Raw genomic sequence first — 15082 nt, forward strand, 5'->3', positions numbered from 1 at the left:
ATTTTTGAGGTTACGTACAAAAGACGCAACATTTGCTTCAAATACTTTGAGGCAGAAATTTTCTACTGTGTGTTTTCTCTTGAAAATTTGTACTTGGGGGTGTTCGAGGTTGTTGAAATCCCAAAAAATATTGTGTTTTCTGTACATAATCTCGAAAGTAGCCAAAAAAGCCATTTTTTGGGTACATAACCACAAATATGTTAAAATTCTTACGTGATGGGCCAATGCTGACCGCGAATTTGGATTCTACGTGAAAAAATACTTCGGAAATGACCTTCCACTTTCCAACAACTGACATGACCCCGTTATTTGCAGACATGTGTTATTATTATTCCAGTGTTTTTATCAAATTTTTACCCGGGTAAACGCGGTTATACATCATAGCTACGGACTAAGTCAAGTGACTGATGAGATTAGAATGTTATAAGTTAATTCAAATAATTTAATACGATGGTTGAAACCTCCTGCGATGATGTTGTAGGTATGCAATTACGAGTGGCCACGAGCGCTGGAGGTGACAGCAGTCACCTCTGGATGCTTTCTTAGAGCTACGATCTGCCACTCCACGGATTTTTAGTCGCTCGCTTTCTGATGATCAAGAAAGTTTCTTACAATGCGACAGGTGTTTAATAAAACCGCCTTCTGAGCTTACTTGCGGATCTTGGTTATATAGGTTGACTGCAAATTTCGGTGAAGCGGACAAGCAATGTCGGTGATGTAGACTCTTCCACCTTTTTTTTCTCGCATCACGATTTCAGGTCGATTGGCCCGGATGTAATGATCCGTTTGGATAGTAACATCCCAATATAATATGTAATTTTCGCTTTCTAAAACAAGCATTGAAATGTATCTTTAGAAGGGCATCGATTCTTTTAAGAGTCCTAGGTTTAGGGCAAGTCGTTGATGTATAATGCCCGCTACATCATTATGTCTATGCGTATATTCTCCATGAGCCATTATGCGACAGCCAAAAATAATGTGCTCGATGGATTCGTTGGTATCTCCACATAATCGGCACCGATCAACCAGGTCTTGATGTAACACATGTTTGCGATAATCCCTGGTGCCGACAACCTGTCCTGTATTGCAATGACAAATCCTTTCTTCTCTGGATACAGAACACCCTTTCTTTGCCAAATATTAGATGCCTAACCATCCACTTCATTTTGATCTAACGTGTTGGGGTGCTCGCCATGGATGGATTTCTGCCTCCATTATATTTCTAATTCCTCTATGGTTTCTGCCCTGATATTCAAGGCCTCAACATTTCGTTTACTGTTAAAATAGACTCGCAACTGTATAACTTGTGACTCACACAGTTTTTTGACATCTACAACGCTCCTACCCCCTAAATGTCATAGTAGAACTACCCTTTTAATCGCTAAATTTCTGTGGTGCATTCTGTGCTTCGTCATTTCTACGCGCACAATTCTGTATATCTTTTCAAGGTCGGTGTTAGCCCATTTTATGAGCCCGAATGAGTACGTGAGGACAGGGATGACATATGTGTTGATCGCCCTAATTTTGTTTGCCGACTTGAGAAAACTCTTCATAATTAATCTGGGTGTCGTAGTGAAGGCAGTCGTTAGGCTTGTCTTAACTATCGTATGTTGAATACCCTTAGATTCAATAATACCCAGATATTTCTTTGATTCACCTGCAACCATTGCATCGATGTCATTTTCAAACTCGTTCTCTAACTCTGCGGTCCCTAATTCACCTCTGATTAAATGCACTGTTCTACATTTATCTAGTCCGAACTCCACGTGGACATCATTGGAAAACTGCTTTGTGACATCGATCATTTGCTGCAGTTTCTGGCCTGAACTAGCGTACAGCTTCAGGCCATCCATGTAAGGAATATGGGTCACTTGATGACCATCCTCATTATCATGAATTCTAAACCCATGAGAAATGCTGTTTAGTGTTTTGCTCAATGGATTCAACGCTAAACAGAACGATAGTGCGCTGAAGGAGTCTCCTTGAAATATACCCGTCGTAAAGCGTATTGATCTAGTTATCCTTCGTTGTCCATGATCAAAATACTTGATTCATGTACCCCAAAGCCTCATCACATGGCTTAGAAAGTCAATAATGCGAGTGCAGATTTTATAAAGTTTTGAGACATTAAGCAAATAGTCATGCGGCACGGAAGGAAACGCTTGCTTGTAGTCAATGTATGCCATGCGTAAGTTCCTTTGATGCTTACGAGCTTGAGTCATGGCAACAGCCTCTATACTGACTAGATCTTTATAGCCTCGTGAGTTCTTACAACATTCTTTTTGTTCTTCTGTAAGAATGTCATTCTCGTCGTAATGAGAATATACCTTATCTGCAATGATACCTGTAAGACATTTACAAATTGTTGGAAGCCAGGCTATCGGTCGAAAGTCAGATGGATTTTGAGTGTCTGATTTTTTTGGTATCATATACGTAGCACCTTGGAGTATAAAACCTGGCATCAGGTCTGGGTGTTCAATGATCTTCTGAAAACACCTTGCCAACGCAAGATGCACACTCGTCAGGTACTTGCACCAGAAGTTGTGCACCACGTCCGGACCTGGAGCTTTCCAATTATTTGCTCTTTTTAAGATCGTTGAAACATCCAAAGCTATGATGTTAGCCAGATGCACTTCAGGGTTTTTGCTTGCCCTTGATTTCTCCAGTTTAAACCAAACAGTGTCCAAATTGAATCTGTTCACTTCCATTTTTATAGCAGCTATTTGAACAATCGAAAGCAGTTTGTTTACAGATATTGAGCGTTTTTGACCTGCCAGGTTCTGCTCATTTATTTTTGTGGCTAGCTCTGGGTATTTAAGTAAGAAAAGTCTATGATGTTCTCTCCTCACACTTATCCCACATTTTTCTGCCGAAAAATAAAGGCGCACAACATCTCTGTTCATATGGTATGTCCATTTTCGTCGCTTTTTTCGTTGCTGAACATCTGCTTCTGCCTCTGGATGTATAAGGTCATCCACCTCTGGAGGATGTGGTGGTTTTGGATCATCAGTAGGTTAAGGAAGAACATCAATTGCTTCTGCTTGACTGTTTGACGCGGCTTTCTCCAACTAATGTTCATTGCCGTCGTTTTTCCACGCCAAATCAACCTGTTGTTTAATCTCCATTGCTCGGTCTTCTGTAACATGTAGATTAGTCCTGATGTCCTTCACCTTAGCGATAAGATCTCTTAGTGCGACTTTTTGTATATTAGGATACTTTGCAGTAAATTCTGTTCCTAAATTGCATCCTTTTTTCATTTTTGTTTCAAACTTCGTACTTTCGTAATAGAGAGGCACCAATTCCTCTTTCATTGTGGTATCCCAATTGATGTTCTCCCACGGTATTTCTATCTAGGTGATGGGCTGCAAATAGCTAGCACTAGCCAAAGCATCCTTAGCAGGCGCAGTTGATGTTCAACTGCTTACCGTTTATTGCAGATGTTCTTGCCGGCCAGCTGTTTGATTAGTGAGATCTGCCTGACCATTTCGCAGCTCACTATTGCCACCGTCCCGCATGCTGTGGCCCCACCTGTGGCTCCAGGGGCGCCCTAACGCACAGTGGTCTTGAATAGGAATTTACTGTTCATAATCGCCCACAGGTGGTATTTCTTAACCGATTTAAAAGTTATTTTTAGAAATACTCAGCAATTAATTTTTAAGAAAATTGTGGTTTGGTTTTTATTAAATTTTTTTTACAGAGCAACAACATATACACAAATATAGTGACAAAATTGACCATTTTAGCTTTGTGAATTTTTATCTCAAGAAAAAATACAGATAGAAAGTTACTATCAGTCGGAATTATTGCAAATTCATTTATAGAACATAATTATTTTTAATAATACTTAACTTAATTATTGTAAACAATTTTTATTAACAAATTCTTATTAGTGTTTTTTTATCATAGAAAAAATCGTTTATTTCTATACACAAGTTCTTTATAAACGAATTTTTCTCATAGCTGAATTTATTTTTCTGAACAAAAGTGATTCACAATTGTCTTTAAAGCCATTTATATACTTTAAGCTTTATCAAACATAAACAATATAGATTGTTTACAACAATTTAGTTAAACAAGTCTCCTAGTCGGCCGTTTCCTCGCAGGAAAAAATGTTTTTTTCTTCAATAGTTATTAGAGTGACATTTATTGCGGTGACTAACCAACGAAATTAAATAAATAATAATTTATATGATTGTTATAAACAACTTTTTCAACAAAACTATGATTTATTTTTTTTACATGCAAAAAGGACGGTTTTCCACTGAAATTATTCGACAATAAACTAACAGTGATTCCAAAATTGGATATGGGACATTAAATAATAATTTGCGTAATTGTTAATAATAATTTCAAAACAATGCGTAGAGAAAAGTTATTTTTCTTCAATCATTTTTTTGATAATCTTATTTGTGTTATTGAATCAAAGAAAAAAATGATACTTATAATAATAATGAGATTATTATAAAAAACTTAAAATAAATAAATTAGATGAGAGTCACTTGTTCTTCATTTGTTTTTCATGAAGTTACGTACAAAACAAATGAAAGATAAGTGACTTCTGAATACGCAAGTACAGCGTTATTGCACCTTATTTTCATTTGTTCCTCATTTATTTTTCAGGAAGTTGCATAAAACAAATGAAAGATAGGTGACTTCTAAAAACGCAAGTACAGCGTTATTGCTATGGACAGTTTGCTACAGAAATTGTTATCAACAATTACGCAAATTATTATTTAATGTCCCATATCCAATTTTGGAATCACTGTTAGTTTATTGTCGGATAATTTCAGTGGAAAACCGTCCTTTTTGCATGTAAAAAAATAAATCATAGTTTTCTTTAAAAAATTGTTTATAACAATCATAGAAATGATTCTTTATTGAATTTCGTTGGTTAGTCACCGCAATAAATGTCACTCTAATAATTATTGAAAAAAGAAACATTTTTTTCTACGAGGAAACGGCCGATTAGGAGACTTGTTTAGCAAAATTGTTATAAACAAACTATATTGTTTATATTTGATTAAGCTTAAAGTATATAAATGGCTTTAATGACAACTGCGAATCACTTTTGTTCAGAAAAATCAATTCAGCTATGAGAAAAACTCGTTCAAAAAGAATTTGTTAATAAAAATTGTTTACAATAATTAAGTTAAGTATTATTAAAAATAATTATGTTCTATAAATGCATGTGCAATAATTCCGACTGATAGTCACTTTCTATCTGTATTTTTTCTTGAGATAAAAATTCACAAAGCTAAAATGGTCAATTTTGTCACTATATTTGTGTATATGTTGTTGCTCTGTAAAAAAAATTTAATAAAAACCAAACCACAATTCTCTTAAAAATGAATTGCTGAGCATTTCTAAAAAAACTTTTAAATCGGTTAAGAAATACGACCTGTGGGCGATTATGAACAGTAAATTCCTGTTCCAGACCACTGTGCGACGATCCTCGGGAAGCAACAAGTGTTTCAAAATACAATTATTATGTGTTTTTATTAAAATTTTACTCTGGTAAACCCGGTTATACATCATAGCCACGGACTAAGTCAAGTGACTGATGGGATTAGAATGTTATAAGTTAGTCCAAATAATTTAATACGATGGTATTATCATTATGATAGGCATTATTCGCGTTTGCGTAATTAGAACCATTCGACCACTGACTCTGATTCTGATTCTGTTGATAGTTAGGAGGGTGATCAGCGAATGCGTCATAATTTGACTCCCGATTTTTCATCATACGATATTGACGATTTTCATTTTCAAAACCCTGCTGCTCACGACTTATGTGGTGGTAAGCATCCTGGTTTTGTCAATTTTCCTGGATTGTACGGACTTTGATTTTGATTATTATGTCGACCTTGTTGGTCATAATCGCGATTCCTTTCAGAATGATTATTTTTTAATTAGATTGATCATCTTCAACGTTTGATCCTCCTCGAAATTATGTCTATCATTTTGACGAGCATTTTTATGTCAATTGTAATAGCTTTGGTTATATGCTGAATTCTGACGTGGTGAATGATGTTCTGAATAATTTACCGGCCCAGCTTGGTCCAAAGCTTCTAAAAACTCAGTTAACTCTTCTTTCGTATTAGTGTTTCTCATGGTCAACGCCGTTTTAATTTCTCTGGGGAAATATCTCGATAAAAATTTCATATTTTCGCTCTCGGATGGTGGTGAAATTAAATCCTTCGCGTTATTTATCATTCTGGTCATATATTCCGACCTTGAAAGTTTCCTTGGTGGATAATGACCATATTCCAAATCCTTTCCAAATTTAAATCTAATATTATCATTCCAGAATTTCTTAATAAATTTTTGTCTAAAGATTTGTTGACCATATTTAATGTCTTCCTGGATAATATTCCACCATTCTCCGAACCTGCCTTCCAAAGAAGATTCGACTACAAACTGAAATTAATTTTTTCTAACGGCGGTTGCTTTTAAATATAACTCAAAATCTTTTTAAAATTTCATAGGATGCTCGCCTTCCCTATCGGAAAATTTCGGAATTGGATAGTTTTTGACCAAGGCATCTTACTATTAGCCCGGCGCTGTGTTCCTGTCTACGCGTGTTTCCAAAGTGAACTGTCGATCCTCAATGTCTTTCAACCACATCCTTTTTTGCATATTTTTGACGAGCAGTTCGGCTTGATTTTCATTAATTTCTTCTGTAGCTTTTGTTAATGAGTTTACTTTTTTTCAACGTCTACTATACTTTCTTCCAAATATTTTCCCTGAGCCTCGCACCTTTCGTTTAAGCTAACAACTTTTCTATCAATTTTTTCAGTTAAATTTTTTGCAACAAAATCTATTCGTACGTTAACAACCACGAGTTCTTGTCTATTATTTTCCTGTTTTTACATTTAAGTTACTAGCATTTATCGTTACATCGGTTTTATCGGCAACATTGACCTTCGATCCACAGGGATTTTCTGTTCTACTTGTTCTACTAATTGTTGTTTGTGATCTTTTACCATTAGATTCATTTGTAAGGACGTCGATGATGTCTTCTTCTTTATTTTCCCAAATCGATTTGAACAATTTAATTACTTTATTTTTTTCTTTCGGGGTTTGTTCTTATTCTTAAAAGCCATTAAATCAATTTAATTCAAAGTATACATTTTATTTCGTTTTGATTTCACGATATTACTTAAATTACATGTTTAAAGTCGATTATCTCTGTTGGAAAACAAAATGAATTTCAATCGCATATTTATAGCTTTGCTAATCTGTTTTTATTTAATGAGTTTGCATTTATTCGTAAATTAAGTTCAATTGATTTCTCATTATATGTTTATGACCTCTCTGTGGTCAACTACCATGGGCCTTTAATAGATCTGGCGCGAAACCTTACGCAATGTTTACTTTATCAGGACACCTGTTTTCCAATTATTTTCTTCTTAACTGTTACGCGATTTTAATTTACGAATACTCGCAATTTTTTTGTTTAAAAACGTCCAAAATGTGAATTTGTTTATAAAATGAACGAATATTTATGGGTGGCAAATTTTTTTTCGAAAAAATCACTGTCAACATAATTGCAATACAATAGGAAGAAAAAACGGTTCCTTTTCGCCTAAAAACGGCCAAAATGTGCATTTGTTTACATAATTTGTTTATATAATTTGTTTTTTAATAAACAAATATTGATGGGTGGCAAATTTTTTTTCCGAAAACATCACTGGCAACATAATTGCAACAAGGTAGAAAGAAAAAACGGTTTCTTTTCGCCTAAAAACGGCCAAAATGTGAATTTGTTTATATAATTTGTTTATAAAATAAACAAATAACATTTAATGTTAAATTTAAATATTCACGTATCATCCTCACAATGAAAGCAAGCGATTTCAGAGCAGAAATATACGTTGAAGCCGAATAACCCTTAATGTCGAGTATTTGTTAATACAATTTGTTTATAACAATTAACTATGCAAGTTAAGAATTTTTTTATATTTCTTATACCCCTGTCCACTAAATGCAAGGGACGAGAAGTATAAGAAAAATTTTGTCTAGAAGATAAAAAATGAAATTAGAAAAATCGACATTTTTTTCGATGTTTGCATTAAAATAGAATTAAATAAACAAAAAAATAAAAAATCTAATCTCACCATTTTCTGAAAAATTTAGTTCTGAATTTTTCAAAAAAAAAATTCTAAAATCGGTGCATAATTGCGTTCTAAATGTCATTTTGAACCTCGTTTTCCGATTTCACCCCACTGTGCGGCAGTATAAAAGGACACTTTATCAACCACTTGGTATTCCTAGTTAACGTTAAAATCAATTTGACTTTTTTCCAATATTAAACTTTTGATTTTAAAATCATTTTCTACCAAAAATTCTCTACATATATAATTATGCTCTAATCCAGTGACAATCATTGCACTTATAAGCATGGTTATTATATTTATTACCATCTTTCAGTTTTCGCAAATTGAATTACAAGAACTGTGGGCACACAGAATTAAGAATGAAATCATTGCAAATATTTGAAACCCTGAGAATTACTGAATTTATTTCCATATGTTTTAAATTTCCCTTTTCAAATTTTCTCAAACGTGCGTTTTTTACAGAGCACTAAATATTCTGCAGAAAATAACTTAGACTATAATAATAAGCTATAAATTATCAATAAAAGTAAGAGAAATTATTAATAATGCACAAAATACTTGGAAACACTCTACTTATAGATTAAGGATTATTTATTTGGAATTTTTTTTACATATTGCATTTAGCCTGAATTTGTTAGAAAACTTAGGTGTCAATGCACAGAATGTAAAGGTCCATATTATTTCTGTAATTATAACCCGATTTTTATTAATCTTTTTTCCAATTGTTTGTAATTATATAAATAAATAAATTATGTTAACTGAAAGTGAATTAATCAATGATTTTAAAATGTCAATTTTTATAACTAGCCGAAACCTCATAACAGTGCCAGAGTTCATATTACATAAAATATAAACATTTTATCGAAAAACCGACTCTGCTTGATTCGCGATATGGTTATTTGGATAAGATATGCCAAAAATAAGACAAAAATATTCAACCGAGCAGCCTTAAAATTCGAACGTGATTAGACAATATGTGATTAGACAATATGATTCAACAAGAATTTCACAATAAGCACTTTAATGAATCATAATTTTTATTAGTATCTTTGCAGTATTACAAAATTGTAACTAGTGGAAAAACTATAGGAACTCAATATGGAAAAATATCTCGAAAAAACAATGCAAACATGCAAAAAATCGCAAATTCCAAAATTGAGAAATTGTAGGTAATAAACACATCCATACTGAAGAAAAAGAAAACGTAAAATATTCACTTGTTTCTACCATGAATAAATTAGCCCAAAATTATTTTGCACAGAAGAACATTTTTCCACAAAAGCAAATCCTAATCAAATAAAAAATAACCATTATAACACAATAAAATGTACTAACGATATTAAATCAGACTTCCTCATCGAATTCTCATCGAATTTGAATATCGATAACAACTTTGAGGCGACCTTGCAGGTGGGTCAATTTGTAGAAGACCGAAAAAGTGGATATTACTTACCTCCTCATGGTGTCCTTTGGATCATTTTAAGAATTTTTGACCAAAAAATAATACCTCTAAAATGAATTTGGAGCCTCCCAATTTTTCAAAGTAGGTTTTTTTTCCAAAAAGTAACTCAGATGTTGTATGAAAACATTAAAAACACATTTTTTCTCTCGCGAAATGTGTATCCGGGGATTTCCGGGGCAAGGAATCCATTTTTTATATTTATTTTTACTTTTGAGTGCCGCCAGAGGGCGTTTCCGTACATTTTTTTGATTTTATCGCCTTTTTGAGGAAAATTGACGAAATCGTTGCAAAAATCGACGAATATGTGACTTTCTGATTATGAAATCACAAATTTCAAATAGCATTGTATTAAATTTAAGACTAAAAATTTGATTTTTTCTTTGTTTACTTTGTTTGAAAAAATTTTCTTTGTTCACTTAGCTAGTAAACAAAGAAAAAAACGAATTTTTAGTCTTAAATTGCATGCAATCGATATAGGTTGTGCATGGGTACCCCCCACCCTCATTTTCAACGCTGATCATTTTGGGTTATACAAAATTTGTGATTGCATTATGAGAAAGTCAAATATTCGTCGATTTTTTCAACAATATCGTCAATTTTCACCATTAAAAAGGCGATACAATCCAAGAAATGTACGAAAGCGCCCTCTGGCGCCACTCAAAAATAAAAATGAATGTCAAAACATGGATTCCTTGTCCCGAAAACCCCCCGGATACACATTTTGCTAGAGAAAAAATGTGTTTTTAACTTTTTCATACAACATCTGAGTCACTTTTTGGAAAAAAACCAACCTTCAAAAATTGGGAGGCTCCAAATTCATTTTAAAGTTATTGTTTCTTAGTCAAAAATTCTTTAAATGATCCAAAGAACACCGTGAGGAGGTACGTAATATCCACTTTTTCGGCCTCCTACAAATTGATTCACCTGCAAGATCACCTCAAAGTTGTTATCGAGATGCAAATTCGATGAGAATTCGATGAGAAACTTAGTCTGATTTAATATCGTTAGTGTAGAAGATAATTAATAGGTTTCGGAAACGTACAGCCGGAATAAGTGAGAAGATAGGGAGCGACAAATGGATGACATTTTTTTAAGTTTCATTTCAAGGATCAGATACACGGAAGAGAGATGAAGCACACAAGATTTAAGGGAGAGGCTGAAGGTGGTAGCAAAAAAAGTATTGAGGGGGTGAGATTCTCAAAAGGGTGAAGGAAGGGGTTCATCGTACCACTGTATGAAAAAGGTGATAGGGAGAAGCAGGAAAATTATAGAGGAATTACGCTAATGAATACGGCGTACAAATTTACACGATGGTGTACGCGTTTTTTGTCAGTCTAAAAAGCGCGTTCCCTTCGATTGATAGGGGGAGATTGTGGGAGGCAATGGAAGAGAGGGAGTGGAGAGAAGCCTGCTCGAGAGGGTAAAGGAGGTATCTAAGAAGACGAAAGATAGGGTGAGAGGAGGGGAGGGAATCTCTGAGTGTTTCTGGATGGATAGGGGGTTGAGGCAAGGGTGCGCGCTTAGCCCAACGCTTTTTGCAATTTTAATTACGGATATGGAAAGCAAGCTAGCGGCCAGAGTGGTAGAAGGAGGCAATGTGGGAGGAGTCAGGATATGGTTACTCGCATATGCAGATGACACAGTGCTTCTAGCAAAGAGCGAAGAGGCTTTAAAGGCGATGATGAAAAGGTTGAGAAGATACTGGGACAAAAATAGGTTAGAGTTAAATGCAGATATGTCGAAGGTCATGGTGTTCAGGAAAGGAGGTGGGAGAGATAAGGGAGGGGAGTGACAGTGGAAGAAAAAGCGGTGCAGAAAGTGAAAGAGTTTATGTACCAGGGCTTCCTGTTTCAAAGAAATGAAGGAGTGAATGGACATATAAAAGAGAGGGTGTGAAAAGCAAATGTGGTGATTAGGCAGTTGAAGGGACTGGAAAAAATGCAGTTCGCAGCGAATTTTGAAAGGAGAAGAAAATTGTTTGATTCGCAAGTGATGAGTGTTTTATTTGACAGAGTGGAGGTGTGGGGGTGGAAGGTAAGTAAAGAGGTAAATAGGATACAGTAGAGGTATTTAAAGTGAATACTGGACTTGGCAAGAAATACGCCGAACTAGATTTTCAGGAAGGAGACAGGAAGAACGAGTTTAAGGAATATAACGGGAAGACAAGCGTGTAAATATGTGGGGAAATTTTTAGAAGAGGGGGGAAGAAAGCTGGTTAGGGAGTGTAAGTGGGAGAAGAAGAACAGACGTAGGGGTGCGAAGATGGAGGTGGAAAAGGGAAAGTTATTCTGAAACGAATGAATTGCAGATGGATGAAGTAAGAAGGATGCACGAGGAAGGAAGGTATATGAGTTGGCTCTATGTGTGGATTATTCCAAGAGAGAGAGCGCATTATTTGTGTGAGAAAGGGCAAGGGAGTCAGGAACTTATAGCGAAAAGGAGATGCGGTTGCATGGAGGATTTTAATAGGTTCTGGCTTTCTAGAGTGAAGAGAATGTGTCAATTGTGCGGGAAGGGGGATGCAAAAGTTGAGCACTGGTTGGAGAAATGTGAAGAGGTGGAAAGAATTGGAGAGGAAATAAGTGTAAAAATTGTAAATATTGTAAATTGTAGAAAAGTATTAGATGTTAGCCCCGGAGGCAGAGGCTGGAAATTCGAGGCATAGCGAGAAAATAGCAACGTGCGTTCGAGGCGAGACGAGGCGAAGCGAGAAAGGCTAGGCTATAAAAGCGAGCGAATTAGAAATAAGGTGTGAATGAATGTTAATTTTCAAGAGGTAGTTGTAAAAAAATTTGGTAAAAAATGGAAGTATAAGCAAGTCAAGTTTTTAAGGCCAGCAGGGCGAAAAATAAACGTGTATCTATCTATCCATCTATCCATCCATCCATCCATCCATCCATCCATCCATCCATCCATCCATCCATCCATCTCTCTATCTATTTATCTATCTATCTATATATCTATCTATCATTACTAGAGGATCTGTACGTAACTAGCTGATATAAAATGTATGCGCTAAATTTGTCAAGTAGAATCTGAGAATTGATGATTTCTCTAGAACCGTATTAAAGGAGGAAATTCGATTTCCAGTAGTAAATTTCAATTATCTTATTTAAATGATTCAAGTCTGGGCTTAGGGGCGGGGGCGGGCCCCCTTCTGGTTCTGCGCTTGCTTGAAGATGTATCTTTCACTGCCCTGTATGCTTCTATCTTGTTATTATATTACTTATTTGAAAAAAACAAGTTCCCATAATTTTTTTAAACTTTTTCTTGATTTTCAGAAATGGGTACCGAGAATCGGAGTCCGATCGACTATGTTCGCAGTACAAATTTCGCCCCAGCGATAAATACGTACCACTCATGCCACTCAATTTCAACCTATGAATTCGAAAGCAGCAGCGAAATGGGCCCGAAAGTCGTTAATAAAGTGTTTTTTATTTTAATATTTGCACTTGATAACGTCTTTTCCATTTCCAGCTGCAACGGATAACTCAATTTCGCACAGGATTCCTACGAAATTATAGCCACAACTTTACTGAATTCAATAAGGAGAAGATAGATGAAGAATTGTATCTTTATAACTTGTGATTTTTACGAAATTTCCCGATTGAAAATAACAATTGGAACAACGAAACTAAGCTCAAGAGTAGTATTTATTATAGACATTTCGGATAGAAATGAAGACACGTGAACAAATTTTAATGAAGAGCTAAACCACCTAGAACATCTAGGTAATTATTTCAGTTTTTAAAGCATTAATAATTAATTTATATCAAGATGTATCTAAATTCTTTTTCTAAAAATAATATACCAATTTTTCTAAGGAATATTTTTTAAGTTATATGCCTCTGATTTCCTGGTAGTTTAAAACTTTTATTAAAATTTCACACTGATATCAAAATGTAGTTAACGTGTCAATGCGCTGATCCTCACATGTATCTTGTAATGGATGTGATAATGCAGGCTAAGATATTTTGTGTACCATTGAATCTTTGAAGAGATTTCAAATACTCAGTCGTTTCACCGGGACTTAAAAAGGAATTGTAAAAGAATCAAGAAATATTCAGTAGTTATTCCATTTCAGTTCAACTGAGATTAGTTCAATCACTGTTGAATAAATATAGAATACATTCTAATTTGTTTCTATCATTGAAAGTAATGCACATCTAGGATAATGTATGAAAGAATAAGTATTTATAATACTTCACTATATAGAAAGGTCAACTACAGCCAAATAAAATAAATGTATCATCGATTATATTCATGGTACGTGTACTATTATTTAAAAAGCTGAGATTTTATTCTCTTAGGTGATATTAAGTTTTGATAGTTCTTTTTATAGCTCGGCAGTAGCTTCTGCAAACGATAATATCAAAAGTAAATACATATTTTCAGATGACACCCTTTACTACTGATAAATTTTATTTAGGAAGCATTATCCGTGAAGGTCAATTATATTTGGATTTTCTGAAATACAAAAGTACAATTTTTTTTATTTAGTTAAACGCTTTTTAAATGCATGTCAAATGTAAAATCTCTGTTTAGCCATTCCATATAGTGGACAGCCTAGGGGAACTTTGGAACTCTACAAACTAAACAAATAGATATCACATAAGTCGTGTTTGTATTTTTAGAGCTTTTGACAGAATTTCTAATTTTAAACATTAAATACGCAGTTTTCTTGCTCATCACTATTCAAAATTCCAATATAACGCTCCTTCATTCATACCTCAGGTTGAGCTTGGTTTGAGGTGTTTATGACAGCCCTGATAGGGGCCATACATATACCACGTGGGCACTTTAGGGGGGGGGGGGGGTATGGCAAAATTCCATGTTTGTCCACGAGGGGGGCCGGGGGGAGTCGAGCTAGAATCCACGTGGACACACATTTCCCTAAATCTGTGGAAAATATACTGAAAGAAGACAATGTATACTCTAGGTATACTTCAACTTTTGTATTGTGCCAGCGCAAAATATAATTTTTATTCTTATTTTTATTTCCATATTTTCACAACTTTTTCTTTGAAAGTAAAATCATGTTTAAGCCAAAGTTAACTGAGAAATTGTCAAACATGTCAAAAATTCGAGTGAAAAAACGTCATTTTAGTACTCTTCAAACCCATCGAGGATGGTTGGTTTTTATAAAACGAATATGTATATAAAAAAGAAAACTACGAAAATCTCATTTGTAACGTACATTCACAGCTCGCAAAAATGGGTTTCAAGAGTACTAAAATCACGTTTCTTGACTTAAATTTTTTGCATGTTTGACAGCCTCTCTGTCAACTTTGGCACCACTCAGGAGCTGCCAGTGAAACTTCTTGGTAGTTGTTTGTACCTAAAAAATCATCCCCAATGGGTTTCAAGAGTAGTAAAATTAGGTTTTTTCACTCGAATTTTTGACATGTTTCACAGTATGTTACACTGAAAAAAATGGTATAGCTGTTGTAGCTAGAAATATATTGCTGGGGAGATATAGCTCAATGTGCAATAAAGTTTAGGT

The 15082-nt window shown here is 34.6% G+C and overlaps 1 protein-coding gene across 4 annotated transcripts in view; it reads left to right on the plus strand.

Annotated features, from left to right (window-relative positions):
* LOC117169506 (acidic phospholipase A2 PA4) overlaps positions 1-14365 on the plus strand; it is a 223018-nt gene extending 208653 nt beyond the window's left edge. For all 4 annotated transcript variants that reach the window (XM_033355918.1, XM_033355916.1, XM_033355919.1 and 1 more), the window contains one exon: positions 12861-14365. In XM_033355918.1, the coding sequence (XP_033211809.1) occupies positions 12861-12963 (103 nt within the window). In that variant the 3' untranslated portion in view covers positions 12964-14365. The remainder of the gene's footprint in view (positions 1-12860) is intronic.
* Positions 14366-15082: the final 717 nt, after the last annotated feature.

The sequence above is a fragment of the Belonocnema kinseyi genome, chromosome 3, assembly GCF_010883055.1.
Source record: "Belonocnema kinseyi isolate 2016_QV_RU_SX_M_011 chromosome 3, B_treatae_v1, whole genome shotgun sequence".
In the NCBI taxonomy this organism is placed as follows: Eukaryota; Metazoa; Arthropoda; class Insecta; order Hymenoptera; family Cynipidae; genus Belonocnema; species Belonocnema kinseyi.